At 42.2% G+C, this 13,780-nt stretch overlaps 2 protein-coding genes across 8 annotated transcripts in view; both read left to right on the top strand.

The window, feature by feature from the left end:
• The window catches only part of PLEKHG1 (pleckstrin homology and RhoGEF domain containing G1), a 123,725-nt gene extending 112,185 nt beyond the window's left edge, over positions 1-11,540 (top strand). For all 6 annotated transcript variants that reach the window (XM_052672911.1, XM_052672902.1, XM_052672892.1 and 3 more), the window contains 7 exons: positions 858-953; positions 2,159-2,197; positions 2,650-2,672; positions 3,531-3,749; positions 4,207-4,323; positions 5,084-6,758; positions 8,470-11,540. In XM_052672911.1, the coding sequence (XP_052528871.1) occupies positions 858-953; positions 2,159-2,197; positions 2,650-2,672; positions 3,531-3,749; positions 4,207-4,323; positions 5,084-6,758; positions 8,470-9,572 (3,272 nt within the window). In that variant the 3' untranslated portion in view covers positions 9,573-11,540. The remainder of the gene's footprint in view (positions 1-857; positions 954-2,158; positions 2,198-2,649; positions 2,673-3,530; positions 3,750-4,206; positions 4,324-5,083; positions 6,759-8,469) is intronic.
• Positions 11,541-11,635: 95 nt separating this feature from the next.
• The window catches only part of MTHFD1L (methylenetetrahydrofolate dehydrogenase (NADP+ dependent) 1 like), a 138,319-nt gene continuing 136,174 nt past the window's right edge, over positions 11,636-13,780 (top strand). The window contains exons 1-2 of one of the 2 annotated variants that reach the window (XM_052687579.1): positions 11,636-11,813; positions 12,769-12,853. In XM_052687579.1, the coding sequence (XP_052543539.1) occupies positions 11,695-11,813; positions 12,769-12,853 (204 nt within the window). In that variant the 5' untranslated portion in view covers positions 11,636-11,694. The remainder of the gene's footprint in view (positions 11,814-12,768; positions 12,854-13,780) is intronic. The other variant, XM_052687568.1, reaches the window with a different exon arrangement.

Raw genomic sequence — 13,780 nt, 5'->3', positions numbered from 1 at the left:
AATGGTCTTTCCTCCTTCTGTGACATAAACTCATTCTGGCTAGAGCTCATTGAATAAAAAATGCAGGTCTATGTACATACTGCTGGTATGACTTTCTCATGCTGGCAGACCTGCTGCTGGAGGAGTGTGAGGGCAGCCACAGTGCGCACAGACTTAACTGGGAGCCCAGCAAGGGCACTCAGTATGGGCTGCCTAAGCTGGCTGCCCTGTCATCCGAGTGGCTGGGCTTGTGGCTGTGTTGGAAACCAACTTCATCTATGGTGTAGTCACAAGAAAGTTTCATGCTGGGACCCAACGTTCTAGTGCTTTACAGATGTTTGACTGAAGAATTTGTCTGCCTGTCACAGGTGTCAGGGTTCAGGAGAGAACACAATGCTGCTGCTGCATGTTCTGAATCCAGCTCCCTCTGCCCTGGCCTTTCTGTTGCACCTCTGCTGCCTTTCATGCTTTTGTGTTAGCTCTTTTTGTTGCAGCTGTTCCTGGCAACAAAGGGAAATGAGAACAATAATCTTACACTGGAAGTGTTTGAATCATGGAGTAAAGAAGCCTTGTTATTTATTTACATAATTGTCATGAAGAATGGGTTGAGAAGGCTCAGACTGAGATACTAGCAAACAATTGAAGATAATAATTGTGCTATCAGTGTTCTGGGTTAGCAATCTGGAGCAAGGTGCAACTAAATGGGCAAAATGTTACTATGGCTAAGCGCCTAAGTTACCTGTGGCTGTGAACTGCACTTGTTTTGCTTCAGGCTCCCATGTGCCATGATGTGAATCACACAGGAAAGAAGGCACTGCCCCCAGGGAGCTGCTGAGACCTGTGCAGTTAACACACCTTTGCCTCTGCTTATTCCACAGATCACCCAGGATTCCATTATAGCCCTGAGGGTGAAATAAAATCATCATACCAGCCTAAAGAAGGCACTACTCAACAGAGAGTGAGAAGGAAATCAGGTGAATAATCTCATTTTAATAAATGAAGATGATAAGGAAAAGCAAGATGGATTGTTTAGGGTTGGTTGAGTCTGCGCATGTAACATTGGTCTTTAGCTTACACTCCACTGAGATTCTGCAGAGCTCAGTTCCTCTGATACACAATTGAAATACCTTTTTGAGCTTTGTTGTTTGTGCAGTTTAATTCTTGTATCCACCGTTTGCATTTTGTTTCATGAATATACATTCCTAAGGGTGGATGCATTTACAACAGTTGGTATTTTCTAACGGGCAGAAGAATGTATAAACAAGAAAGCCAGTCACATTATTTAAATCTGACCTTTCTTGTCCTCCCCTTCCCAAGTAATTATTGTCTCAGAAGTGATTCTATCTTATGATAGGCTTGTTACTTCAACATTTAACTACTACCTATTTACCATAATGTCTGCCAAAACCATCTCTTAAATCTTTGTTAATCATTAGTTCACTTCTGTTTTTCTCTCTACTGGTTCATAGATCCATAATTATTGTTAGTTTAGTGTTGAAGACATTACAAATATCTGTGTTGTTGAGTGACTGCATATTGCAGTCCCTGTGCTCAACTATTTAAAGACATTTCTTACTAAGATAAGATGTGTAACATCGTGTACTGGGAATGACTTAAATAGGGTTCATGAGAGACTGATGCAGTGATTTATTGTATAGTGGCACTGGTGTTCAAAAAACCCGAACCTTTTTAGGCATCTTTCTCTGTTTCTGAGGTGAAACAAATGGATGCTCTTTTGCCTGTAAAAGGAATGGCTGGATGGATGGACTAACATTTAGCTACTTATAATTTAAAAATATTGCCTTATAGATATTTCTCAGTACCTCATACGTATGTCTGTTTTGAATATGGAAACCTGCAGCAACTCCAAGCAGTAGCATAAATGAGAACTGAGTCTTATGAAACCAGGAATCCTAACCTGGGTTTAAAATTTATGTGTCTTGCTGTATAGAGAACAGCTGATAAGCTGGAATTAGGAACATGTAAGTAGTTTGGTAACAGCTGTGGGTATGATATTTCAAGAAATTCTGTTTTTCTAAGAATGTGATTTAGCTGAGTGAGTAAGAACAGAAGATCTGGTTTTCCTGCCAGGAGCTTAAATTTTGATGTCTGTGCTATGAAAAGATAACTATAGCTTTCTTTGTGATGCAAGAGTGCTTAAACACATTGTCTTTTTCAGAACCCTCATCCAGAGTCCATAAAGTTCTGAAGTCAAATGGTAAGCTGCTTCCTCTACTGCTTACTTACCCCGTGTTTCCAATTTTGTAGAACAAGTAAAAATGTATCCTCTTCTCCTGTAACTTACCCTACATACACATTTGAGAGGCAAAGAAAACAAAATCTCATGTTTAAATCTACTATTTCATTTTCCATGCTTGGGTTTTGGTCCTGTAAGTGTCTTAGCAACTGGTAATTGAACACCAGGAGCCAGCCACTGTGAATAGCTGCCTGCATTACATCATTCTGTCAAATCAGGACCTCAGGTGGAGATATCAGAGAACTACTGTTTTCTCTTGTTTTATCAGAGACCTTCAAGTGAATATTGCTGTTTCATTTGATCCTCTTTTGGGAATTCATCACTGGGATATGAGTGTAGCATTAAGCCAGTGGCATAGGTTGATAGCTGCTTGATTATTCACTTATGATGAAGTATATGTTTCTATTTTTCAGATATAAGCCCAGATATGCAGAAGGTAGGCCATTTCTTGTACTTCTTGCTTGGCACATTCAAATAGCACGTAACTAACAAGAATATATTTTCTGTAGAATCCACATCTCCTTGGCTGTGTTGGTTTAAAGAAAGAAACAAAAACATAAATGTTGTTTATAATGTCTCCAGTAGCATCATTGAAATTAACGAAACACAGCTAACTACTTCAGGAATATCTAGCAAACAAAAATTGACTGCTCCACATTCTTGTACTTTATAGCACAGTACAAAGAACTGTTAATGTCCTAGTGGTTCTTATAAATACCACTATAATCACAGGAGTGCTGTATGTAAAGATAGTGTGTATTCTTTGGAGAATATTTTTAAATGAAATCTGTACCTCTGTATTTTTAAATCGAAAAAAAAAAAAGCTTATTCTTTTACGATTCATACACTGTATATAAATCATTATATGTGACCAGAGTCAATATAGCTTAAGCATGATGTAAATAAGCATTTCTCATTTACACATTTTTGGTAAGAATTAGTTATGAAGTTCCAGTGCAGTTTGAAAATCTCTTGTTCAATTCCAGGTCCTGATCTTATTTGGGATGTGAATTAAGGAGAGTTTGTGGAAAATTTGTTAACAGGGTACATTAGATGTGACTTAATTGGGATGCCATAAAACTGAAGCCCATAATTTTACACATTTATCTTTTTTTTTTCAGTTCCAAGCATTATATGGAAAAATTCTGATTGCTTTAATTCTTTGCTTATACATCTCATTTCAGCACAGCAAACTGAATGTAGCTTAATCACTGTCTAGAAGACTGATGCAAAGCAGTGCCATACTGAAATATATAATTTATGTAACTCTCAATCAATGCTTTTATTTCTTAAGCGGATCTGTATTGAAGGAGCCCTGTTATCTCAAGCCACCAAACTTGGATCAAATGAATCCCTGCTGAATTCTAGGAAAAAGGGTTCATTGGAATCCAGTGGGCTAGAGAGCCAATTTCAAGGGCCCACTGAGCCAGCCTACAGCAGCGATCAGGATGAAAATCTCCAAATATCTGCTGCAGAACAGGTTGATGCTGATGATGAAGAAGAATCTGAACAGGTAGGATAACGAATAGAATAATATTTTTTTTTTCTCTCGTGGAGTGGATGGAAAGTAGATTAAAAGTACCTGTAAAATTGCAAGGAGGCATGAACATCTTAGAAGTATTTGCAACTTCTTCTCCTTATAAATATTTTTATTTTTATAAATATTTTGTTTCCTTTCTCCTAATTCAGTTCTTGTGTATTCTTCTACATCTGTGTTCCTGCACATTCTGCTTTCATCTCCTTTTGACAAGCTGTATGGATTGACTTCATTTAATTGGTTATTATAAAGAAAGTTTTCTAGGCTCTGAATCATTCCTGTGTGCTCTGAATACTCTTGAGCATTCCATTATTCCGCTGTGGATATGTGACCTGGCTGTGCTATTCTAGCTCCTTAGTAACCTTTGAATATGGCTGCACAAAGCAGTGTGGATTTTAATGCTCCTAACTTGTTCTGTTCTTTTAAATCACAGGGAATGCAACAAAATTCACTACAGAAATCAAAAGGAGGAAGGAAAAGACTTAATAGTCAAGCTGCTGAAAATGTTGAAAAAAGGAGAAGTGTGAATCTCAACAAGTGTGAAATTCAGGTATATAAACTTTTACTTTGGTTTTGCTGTGCATCATAGGTATGTTAAAGAAATGTGTGGATTCCTTTAGGTAGACAGAGAAGTCGTTCCATGTTTTTCATGTGCATGAACCTCAAAGAGTATTCTCTTGGGGACAGGAAAACAAAACAAAGTGATCAACCTTAACTTAATCCAAAAGAAGGAATCTTCTCTCTCTCTGCCAGATACACCTACAGCATCCTTCATGTTTGCATTAGCAGGCATGTGACCTTGTTGAAAAAGTTGAAAATCTACTTCAAAAAAGAAATTGAAAAATTTTCAATGGCATGTGCTAGAGAGCACAACACCTTTCTGCTAGGATTATACGCAATGGGAAAGGGAGGAGAACAAAACTTTTGGCACAAGACCAGAGTAAGATTAGTTAAATCTAATTGTGGAACTGCCGAGTTAGCATAAAAGGTTTAACCCAACCCTGCCAAATAAATTTGCCTTTAATTACTCATGCTTTAGCATAATCCCAGTGTCTCTTATTTGAAGTAAGATGATATTAAATGCCAAGAGTGAACTCTGAGCCAGGGAAAGGATTAAGGGACAAAGTAATCTGGCACTAACACCATGGTTCCCCTGCTCTCTAGTGAGTAGCCTGCTTATCCTACCCATCTCCAACTGACTCCATGCTGCAGAACAACCCTGATAATGTGGAAGTTCTGTGAACAGAAGGAATTTTTGTGTTATTGCAGGGGACAGACTAACATTACCTGCATATTTCAAATCTCCACAGAGCTCCAAGGATCCTTCAGATGAAGAGTCAAGCCAGCTGAATACCAATCTCCCATTTTCCTGTTCAGCTAGACAGTCACAGTCACCCAGACAGTTCAACACACCCCAGAACAACTCACTGATCATGAATATCCTGGGGGGAACCACCTCTGTCAGAAACATCTGGACAGACCACCAAATTAGGCAGGCATTGTTTCCCAGCCGACGTCCACCTTATGAGAATGAAGATGATGATGATGATTATCAGATGTTTATGCCATCAATGTCTTCGTCCAACACTGGTTCAGCTGTTAGTGGAGAAAGGAGGGGTCACTCTGATCGGCCATGCAGCTGGCACCTGGGGGTAGTGCATCAAAATGAAACTCCTAGCTCCAATCGTCATAAAATTGTTCGAAGGGCCAGTAGTGCTGGTGAAAGCAACACGTGTCCAACCATCACCAGATGTAAAATCAGTGAGCGCAGTTCTCGAAGGGATGTGAAAAGAACAGAGGCGAACAGTACGAATGCATATCCTGAATCTTCAGAGGAGCTGACCATTGATGATATTGAACATGTTTATGACAACATAAGCTACGAAGACTTGAAGCTGATGGGTCTGACAAGAAGGGAGGAAACACACCCTGGTCCCCAGAGATCTGCTAGAGACTCTCTTTACGAAGAGGAAAACAAAAGCAGCTTAAATTCGCCCTCCAAAAAGAGGACAGCAAATCAAAGCAGAGCCTCCCTTCATGCTAGCAGAGATGAGATCCTACTTGGTAGAGAAGCACCTACTTCAAGTTTGGATGAGCTCAGGATTGTTGAAGATAACATCTATGACACCATTGTGCTTCCAGAAACACCACTATTGAAATATAAACATGATCCCTTAAAATGCTCTAAAAAGTGGAGTTTACTGGGCCTGGAAAAAGATGTGACATGTTCTGACAATCAACAGCAGTTTGTTTCTGAAGAGAGTCTCCAGTTCAGTGAAGATGAGAGTCCTTACCATCGTCTTCCCATTGACAATGACTATCTGAGCTTCGTAGATAGCTCTTCCAATTCTGACTCGCTGTCTCATAAGTCTGCAGCAGATAAACTCTCAGAGGAAGTAGATGAGATCTGGAATGACCTGGAAAACTACATCAAGAAGAATCAGGAAAAGACAAGAGATCGGCATCTTGCAGCCTTTCCTGTTTGTAAAGATGATATACAGGAAAGGCTGCATGCTGGTAGTACACCTGAACTGAGTAAAGATGTAGAATACTCATTGTCAACTCTCTCTCTTCCAGAAACTCCTATTTTCCCTAAAACTGTGAAACCCAGGGCTGCCACCATAAGTGAGGCTAGTCTCAGGCTTGAAGACACTATGGCATGCAAGGAAAGCTCTTTAGCAAGTCTGAACAGATCTTCCTTCTCGGGTGAGGTGCCATTTGCGGACAGCCCATACGAATCTGCCAATAGTATTCTGTCCAGTGCACATACAGAGTGCATGGAAAATGACCTGGCTATTGTGGATAAAACAAAGAACAGAGTTTTTATGATGGCAAGGCAATACAGTCAGAAAATTAAGAAAGCCAACCAGCTTTTGAAAGTTAAAACTCCTGAGCAGGAACAGCCAGCTAGCAGACAACAAAAACTGAAGCACAAAGATCTTGCTGCTATTCTCGAGGAGAAGAAACAAGGTGGTCCTGCTATTGGTATGTTAAAAATATTCCTGTACAGATTTACTTCTTTAAGTTCTTACAGTGAAATTCATGTACTGAATTGGAGTATAGAATCTTCCTTACCTTATTAGCTGAATATCATTACTGTCTTTTTGGTGTCACAGTTTTATGACACTGAAAGGAATTTCCTGTGACTGCTTCTGATGTGAATAGTCCTTTATATCTCAATAAATTCTTGCCATTACTTGATAAAATAGGGAAGAAATAGTCTGGGGTATTGGCAGGGGGGGATAGGCTCAGCTTAGGCTGGAATTAGAAATCACGTCTGAAGCATCATTGGCCTCTTTACCAAAAAAAAAAAAAAAAAAAGCACCAAAAAACAAACAACAAAAAAACCCCAAGCCTGCAATTATTTCCTTTAATAGAGTGATCTTCCTATTTTGAATAAAAAGGTGCAGAGATTTGCCTTCATAAACCATGTTACCAGATTTGCTCAGGTAACATCCACGTCACGCTTACAAGCATAAGGGATGAGGTCAGATAAGAAGGTTGCTCTTATTCTCTATAATGAATGTGCAAAGTAATGGATATGCTGCAAGAATTTTGGAGATTTTTTTGTCCATATTCAGTTGAAACAAATTGGAGAAGTGAAGCCAGTGGACTCCACACGCTAGTGTCATTATCGCCTTTATAGAAGTCTCTAAATATCCCATTCACCAGGCCATTTTCAGAAAGTTCTTTTCCATTTTGTCATGAAACAGTTTATAATTGGAACTGTGTGTTTCCTTTATCTTGTAGTGTTGTTTGCCATTAGATTAAATGTAGTAAATATTAGAGCACTATACACCAAGTCATGCTGGCAGAATTGCTCAAGAATTAGACACTGAGGCAAATTCTAAGATTGAGAATTTGAAAAAACATCCCAGAATTCAGTATAGAACCAAATTTCAGCAGAACTTAAAAGGCCTCTGTTTCCTAATAACCATTTCTCTGAGTGAGATACCGTTGGCTTCATCGTCATCTCTTGGGAAGCCCAGCAGTGCATTTCCTTGCACTGATATGGCATGAAAGCTACTGTGAACCTGCTCCCTCTGGTGCAAAAATCCTCTTTTCTACATATGCCTTTCAATAGGATGTCACTGTCCCCTCTCAACCTCTCTTCACAGCTCTCAGACTCTTGGGGGTAGGGAGGAAAAGGAAGAGGAAGAACAATCAGGCAGGTCATTAGCCTTCCTGTCTTTTTGCAGTGTAAAAATAACATGGGAAAAGAAATGAAAATTGCATTCTTTCATGCTTTTTCCACACTTTTCAGCATTTAGTTGGATGGGTTTTATTTATAAGGCAAGCTTCAAGCCACAAACAGGCTGAAGTCACAGCTACGTGAAACAGTAGTCTGATCAAACTATATTCTGGCCAGAAAGTGCAAACTTTCAGCAAGGGTAAGAGGCTGGAATGGGCTTCAGCTCCACTAAGCTTTCCCTCTCCAAGGTAGGGCAAACTTGTGTTTTATTGGTAGGATTCAGTTTAGAGGAGTGAAATCATTTTCTTTTAGAATAAAAACTTAACACTCTAATTACTTGAAAATACTAGGGAATGAAACAGATTTAATAACAGTATTTTATAAATCTTTTGTTTTCTTCTTTAACTGATACCAAAGAGTTTTGGGATCTTCAAATTTTTGTGCGAGTCAAATGAATGGGTTGCTTTGTCTCAATTAAAACTCTTAAAAAAATCTCTTCCCTAGGTGCCAGGATAGCTGAATACTCCCAGCTTTATGACCAGATTGTCTTCAGAGACAGCTCACCCAAGGTCCAAAAGGAAGCCTGGGCCAGCCCTCAGGAGCCCTCAGCTGTGAGGTTTTCCACACCTCTATCTAGCACTCATCCCTGTGCCCAGGTCACTGCCGAGTGCTCCAGAGCAGAGGATTGGATTTTGCACTCTACCTACAGCAATGGTGAGCTGGCTGACTTTTCTCCTTGGCCAGAACCCCAAGACACAAAGTCCAAGAGCTCATATGCAGAAGCTGTGACAAAAAGCAATCCCAGACAGCTGCCATCAGCCTGCTCAGTGCCTTCCCTTCAGATTTCTAACCGACTGCATGTCCCAGCACAGAGGTGGAGTGCGATTATCAGCCAACCTAACAAAGAAAATTTACACCAAGATCATATCTATAACTCCCTTGGGAGAAGGGTAAGCAGTATCAAACCACAGGCATACAGTAGGTCACAGTCATCTTCTTCGATTGTGGTCAATAGATCTGGAGAATCAATTGTATATCCTAATGAAACAGACAAGAAAATGGTTCATTCCGATAGGAACTTCCGTCTCAATGGCCATCAAGTGCTGGGTATTGCTTCAGCCTGTACAGGGACTGATATGAGGAAGCAGGTCCCTGAGAACTATTCGGATGTGATTTTGCAGGATTCTCAAAAAGTCCTGAGAGTAAACAGGCCCTCCCCTCTGACTGCACAAATGGCAACTCAGAACTATTTTTCTAATTTCAAAGACACTGAAGAGGGGGAAGGGGATGATGATGACTATGTTGAAATAAGGTCTGAAGATGAGGAGTCTGATCTGGAGGCTTCTCAGAACCAAGCAAGGAAACTGGATCCTAAATTGCACAACACAGACACTGATCCTTCTGAAACTCTCTGCGGCAAAACTGTGTCTTGTACTCCTGCAAAGCCCACCGGCAGCAAACACACACTTACCCCATATCTGACTGCATACAGTGACTCAGATAAACTAAATGACTACCTGTGGAGAGTGCCATCTCCCAACCAGCAGAATATTGTCCAGTCTTTACGGGAAAAGTTTCAGTGTCTTAGTTCCAGTAGCTTTGCTTGATGCTTTCAGTGGTCTCTAGCTGTACTGCCTTAACATGAAGAGCATATACTGGGACAATCAGTACTGGCATCGTGTATTTCTGTATTATTACACTATCAGGCATTGTATCACAGTAATATTGTAAATAGATTTTTTTTTAATGGTTTAGAATCCTGGAAGTTAAAAGGCTACATGTGCACTATCTGCTGTCTTGCTCCATGATCCCATATGGAGCCTCTGTATCTTTCTTCTGCACAACTTAGTTTCTTGCTAGGTGTGATACCTTTTTCTTTCTTTCTTTTTCTTTCTTTCTTTCTTTTTTTTTTTAAGCTGTCTAACCCAGGTTTGACACTGATTCTTAAGCCATGTTACCACACGGAAACCTTAGCATTTGAACTTCTGGTTTGTGATTAGTTCTGTTCTTATAATGACTCTGATTGCACATGGCTACATCCATAAATGTGCAAATTTCTAAGCAAGGTTCTGATAATGACAGCATCATGCTGTATGTGCGATTGCACAAAGCTGCTGCACATTACTTTTCAGAAGAGAGATTCCAAGTCTACAGGACCAATACATGAGATACCAAATATACTACGTTGATTTAGAATAGACTTCTTACGTTTTAAACAGAACTTAGTCCTAGTGCTTATGAGAGATGCTGATAGCTGTGTCTGGAGCCTTTCTACTTGCTGTGGCTGCACAGTTGGCAGAGAATGGGCAGAGGCATCTTTTTATCTGAATCTGTCAGATAAATCTGACAGAATCTGTCAATGTGAGGTCATCCTTGTCCTGAGGGTGTCTGGGACAGCAGAAGGGAGCTCTGCTGCTTATGAAGATGAGTGCTAGCTTTCCTTGCCTGTAGTGTCTGGGACATGCAGACTAAATCAGAGCTCAGCAGTGGAAAGCTACTGCGTGTGGATCGGTCAAGTGCAATTTATAAACAGTGATCTACAAGTTCCTCACACCCCGAAGTCAGTAACCCTGAGAGAGAGTGGGATTTGTGTGTGTGCTTGGGTGAAACATGCTGAGCTCAGGCTGCGAACTGTTTCTGCAGTACTGCTGGCTGAGGTACAGGCTGCTTCCTCCAGGGCTGGGTGGGGTGAAAGAGGCATCTTCAGAACAAGGTGGGCTGAGTATAATCCAGTGTCTATATAATATGAGTAGCTGAAACATGAGAACGTATTCCATTCTTTTGCAAATAATGTACAGAGTAAACACCCCCATTTACAACAAGAATAGACTTTCCATTGTGATGCACATTTACTTTGTTTTGTCATCATTGCACAGCTTTGGATTCTGTTACTTGAAAGCATTGTACCAAGAGGAAAGCCTCAGTATGTCTACACTGACCATCCTGTGTGATTGTCATTGTGCTTTGGTGCTTAAGTTCTTCAGACAATGCAGATAAAGCCAGTACCGAGTTAAACATATCAGTATATAAAGGAACTGAAGTACTGTTTTTATTGACCATGTATGGCTCCCCTCAGTTACTGCACTCCCGGAACTGCTGTCTGTTGTTTTCTCCATTGGTTATCATGAGCAAAATCCAAAGTTATCAATGTACAGCTAATTACTTGTAGAATAAGATTTAAGGACTTGAATTTCTTAGAATGGATTAAATTATTTACCAGGTGCATTGACTGGTCGCTCATTGCATGTACAAACTTGTCCGAACCAGCAGCAGTGATGCTCTGCACAGATGGAACAGCAGTCAGCCTGAGAAAATTAGCACTGTACAGAATTAGGCTGCCGAGAAGTAGTGGAGCCCATATTTATTTATTAGAGCTTGTAATGTACTGTAAATACCCATAGGAGTTGCATCTGTGCTTTGCCCCTGCACCTCTAGGTTGTTTGGAACTCGCACCTCGTTCAATGGGAGGTAAAAAAAGAAGTAGGAAAAAAAAAAAAAGGGAGGTGTACCAGCGCGTAACTTGTCTCCCAGGGACCATTTCATACTATTTGTAATAAACGTGGAGTATGCAACAAGCTGCGGTTCTTTTCTTTCGGTGAAAGGCACAAGCGAGCGGGGCTCCGCCGGGGCGGGGAGAGGGGCGGGGAGCACGTCCCGCCCCCCCCCTCCGCCTGCCCGTTGACGCGCTCCACGCCTCGGCTCCGCAGCCAGCAGGCAGCCCGCAGGAGAATGAGGGGTGAAGTGCTGCGGCTCTGCCTCCCGATGCGACTCTGCCGCTCTCTGCCCTTCGCTGCCGCCTCGTACCGGGCGCTGAGCGGGTGGCAGGCAGCGGGCGGCCAAGCAGCGCGGTAAGCGGAGCGCGAGGGGAGGCGGTGCAGGCTGATGCAATAGCGGGGGGAGGAGGAGGGAGAGGAAGTAGAAGAAAAAGAAGAAAGGGTGGGGGGTTGGGGGCAGGTTGCGTTGCCACGGCTGAGGGAGGTTTTGTGTTGGGGCGTTTCGGGCGGTTGCGGGGTGGTCCAGGTGAGGCTGCGGACGCGGATGTGCACGTGGATATGTGAGCCCTCCTCTTCTCCATGGAGCCGCTGAGGGACAGCTGAGACAACTTGCTAGTTTCTGGCTTCTGCAAGGAGGGATGAGATAGTAAAACGCCTCTCTAGTCTGACGCTTCCCAGCTAGCGGGGGCCAAATGAGGATCTCCCATTCCCTGAAACGTGTCATGTCGCAACTCCCTGTGTGCAGGAGGAAAGGGAATAGAATCCACGGCCACTCACCCAGGGATGTTTACTAGAGAGTCTTCCCAGTGCTTAGCTGCGGCTTCTGCTATTTTTTCCAAGAAGTGGTGCAGTAAATAGAGCTCCTCTGTCTGGCAGCTGCCCGCAGCCCAGAGAAGCATCCAGAAAAGGCAATGTCACGGCCAGCATTGTGTGAGGGAACTGTGCTCTGTCAGTCCTGAGCCAAGAATATGGAGGGCCTCCACTGGTCCAGAAGCGATGTGGAGCACTGGTTCTTTGCTGTAGGGTCAGACAAACCTGATGAACAGAACACGGCTGTAAAGTGTAGAGCATGTTGGAGCACTGAGGTACACAGCTGAAAAAGGAAGATATTGCAGTCTATTTAGGTTCTCTGTAACTGGCTGCTGAATTGCTGCCCTCCACAATATATGGTAATTCCGGTGATTAAAAATATATCTGCCCAAGAAACAGTACTGGTGATTAACGGAGGCTTCCAGTGACTGGTGTTAGAAGGGTTTCATGTTTGATTGGATTCTTTTGCTAGAGTTGTGCCTGTGTTGTTGTGTTGCAGCAAAATCACCGAGAATGCAAGAAAATCTTTGGCCTCTCTGAGGAGAGAACACCCACGGCTTGAGCCAACGCTTGCCATTATTCAGGTAACAACTGCTTACATGGGGCTAGTTGTAACGGATTCCTTCAGTGCTGTTTCCTATTTGAAACTTCACAGGTGTGTGGTGCAGGAAGTAAGCATGTTTTTAAGCAAAATGGTGGCAGCAGGTAACCCAATCAGCTTGGAGTTCAAGAGAGCAAGGGCTTTCTCTCGCACTAAGTGAATTGATAGATGGTTTTAAAATCAAAGTAGTATTTCTCAGCATTTATTTCACTTGAAGCTGTTGCAATCCTGCAAATAGTGCTGATAGGTGTGAAAACCAAGGTCTCTCTTCACTACTGTCTGCTGAGAGTAAGTCTGCCTGGGCAGGTGAAAGCCCTCCTTCATCCTGCCCACCTTCCTGTCCATGGCCAAAGCAGAGGAGCTGAGGGAAGCTGCAGCTCTTTGTGAGGGGAGCAGAAGGGCATTGCTGAGCTCTGCTTTCTGTGACAGTGACAGGGCCCAGGGCCTGAGGGAACTGCATGGAGCTGTGTCACGGGAGGGGCAGCTGGGGGTTAGGGAACGGTTCTTCTCCAGATAATGATGAGCATGAAACAGGCTGTCCAGGGCAGTGTGCACAGCTCTGAGCAGCCAGATTTCAAGGAGTGTTTGGACAGCATTTTCAGACATAGCGTTTAGTTTTGGATGATGCTATGTGGAGCCAGGGGTTGGACTCAATGATCCTTGTGGGTCCTTTCAAAACTCAGGATATTTTGTGATACTATCCAGTGGGTTTTAATTGTAAAACCTAACTATATTTTTGAAATAGTAATAGTGAATCTAAGAGGCAGTACACCAACTTTTTTCAATAGGTATTCTGGAGAGGCTGAGTGAACAAACTCCTTCCGTGACTGCTTTTCAAATAGCCCTCTGTATGGCTGTCAGCGTAAGACCTGGCAGTAGCAATGACCCTCCTCTCGCTGGCTTCCAGTTT

This window comes from Tympanuchus pallidicinctus, unplaced genomic scaffold (genome assembly GCF_026119805.1).
Source record: "Tympanuchus pallidicinctus isolate F22 unplaced genomic scaffold, pur_lepc_1.0 scaffold1, whole genome shotgun sequence".
Taxonomy (NCBI): Eukaryota; Metazoa; Chordata; class Aves; order Galliformes; family Phasianidae; genus Tympanuchus; species Tympanuchus pallidicinctus.
Note: the sequence above shows the minus strand (reverse complement) of the source record. Positions and strands in the feature narration are given on the sequence as shown.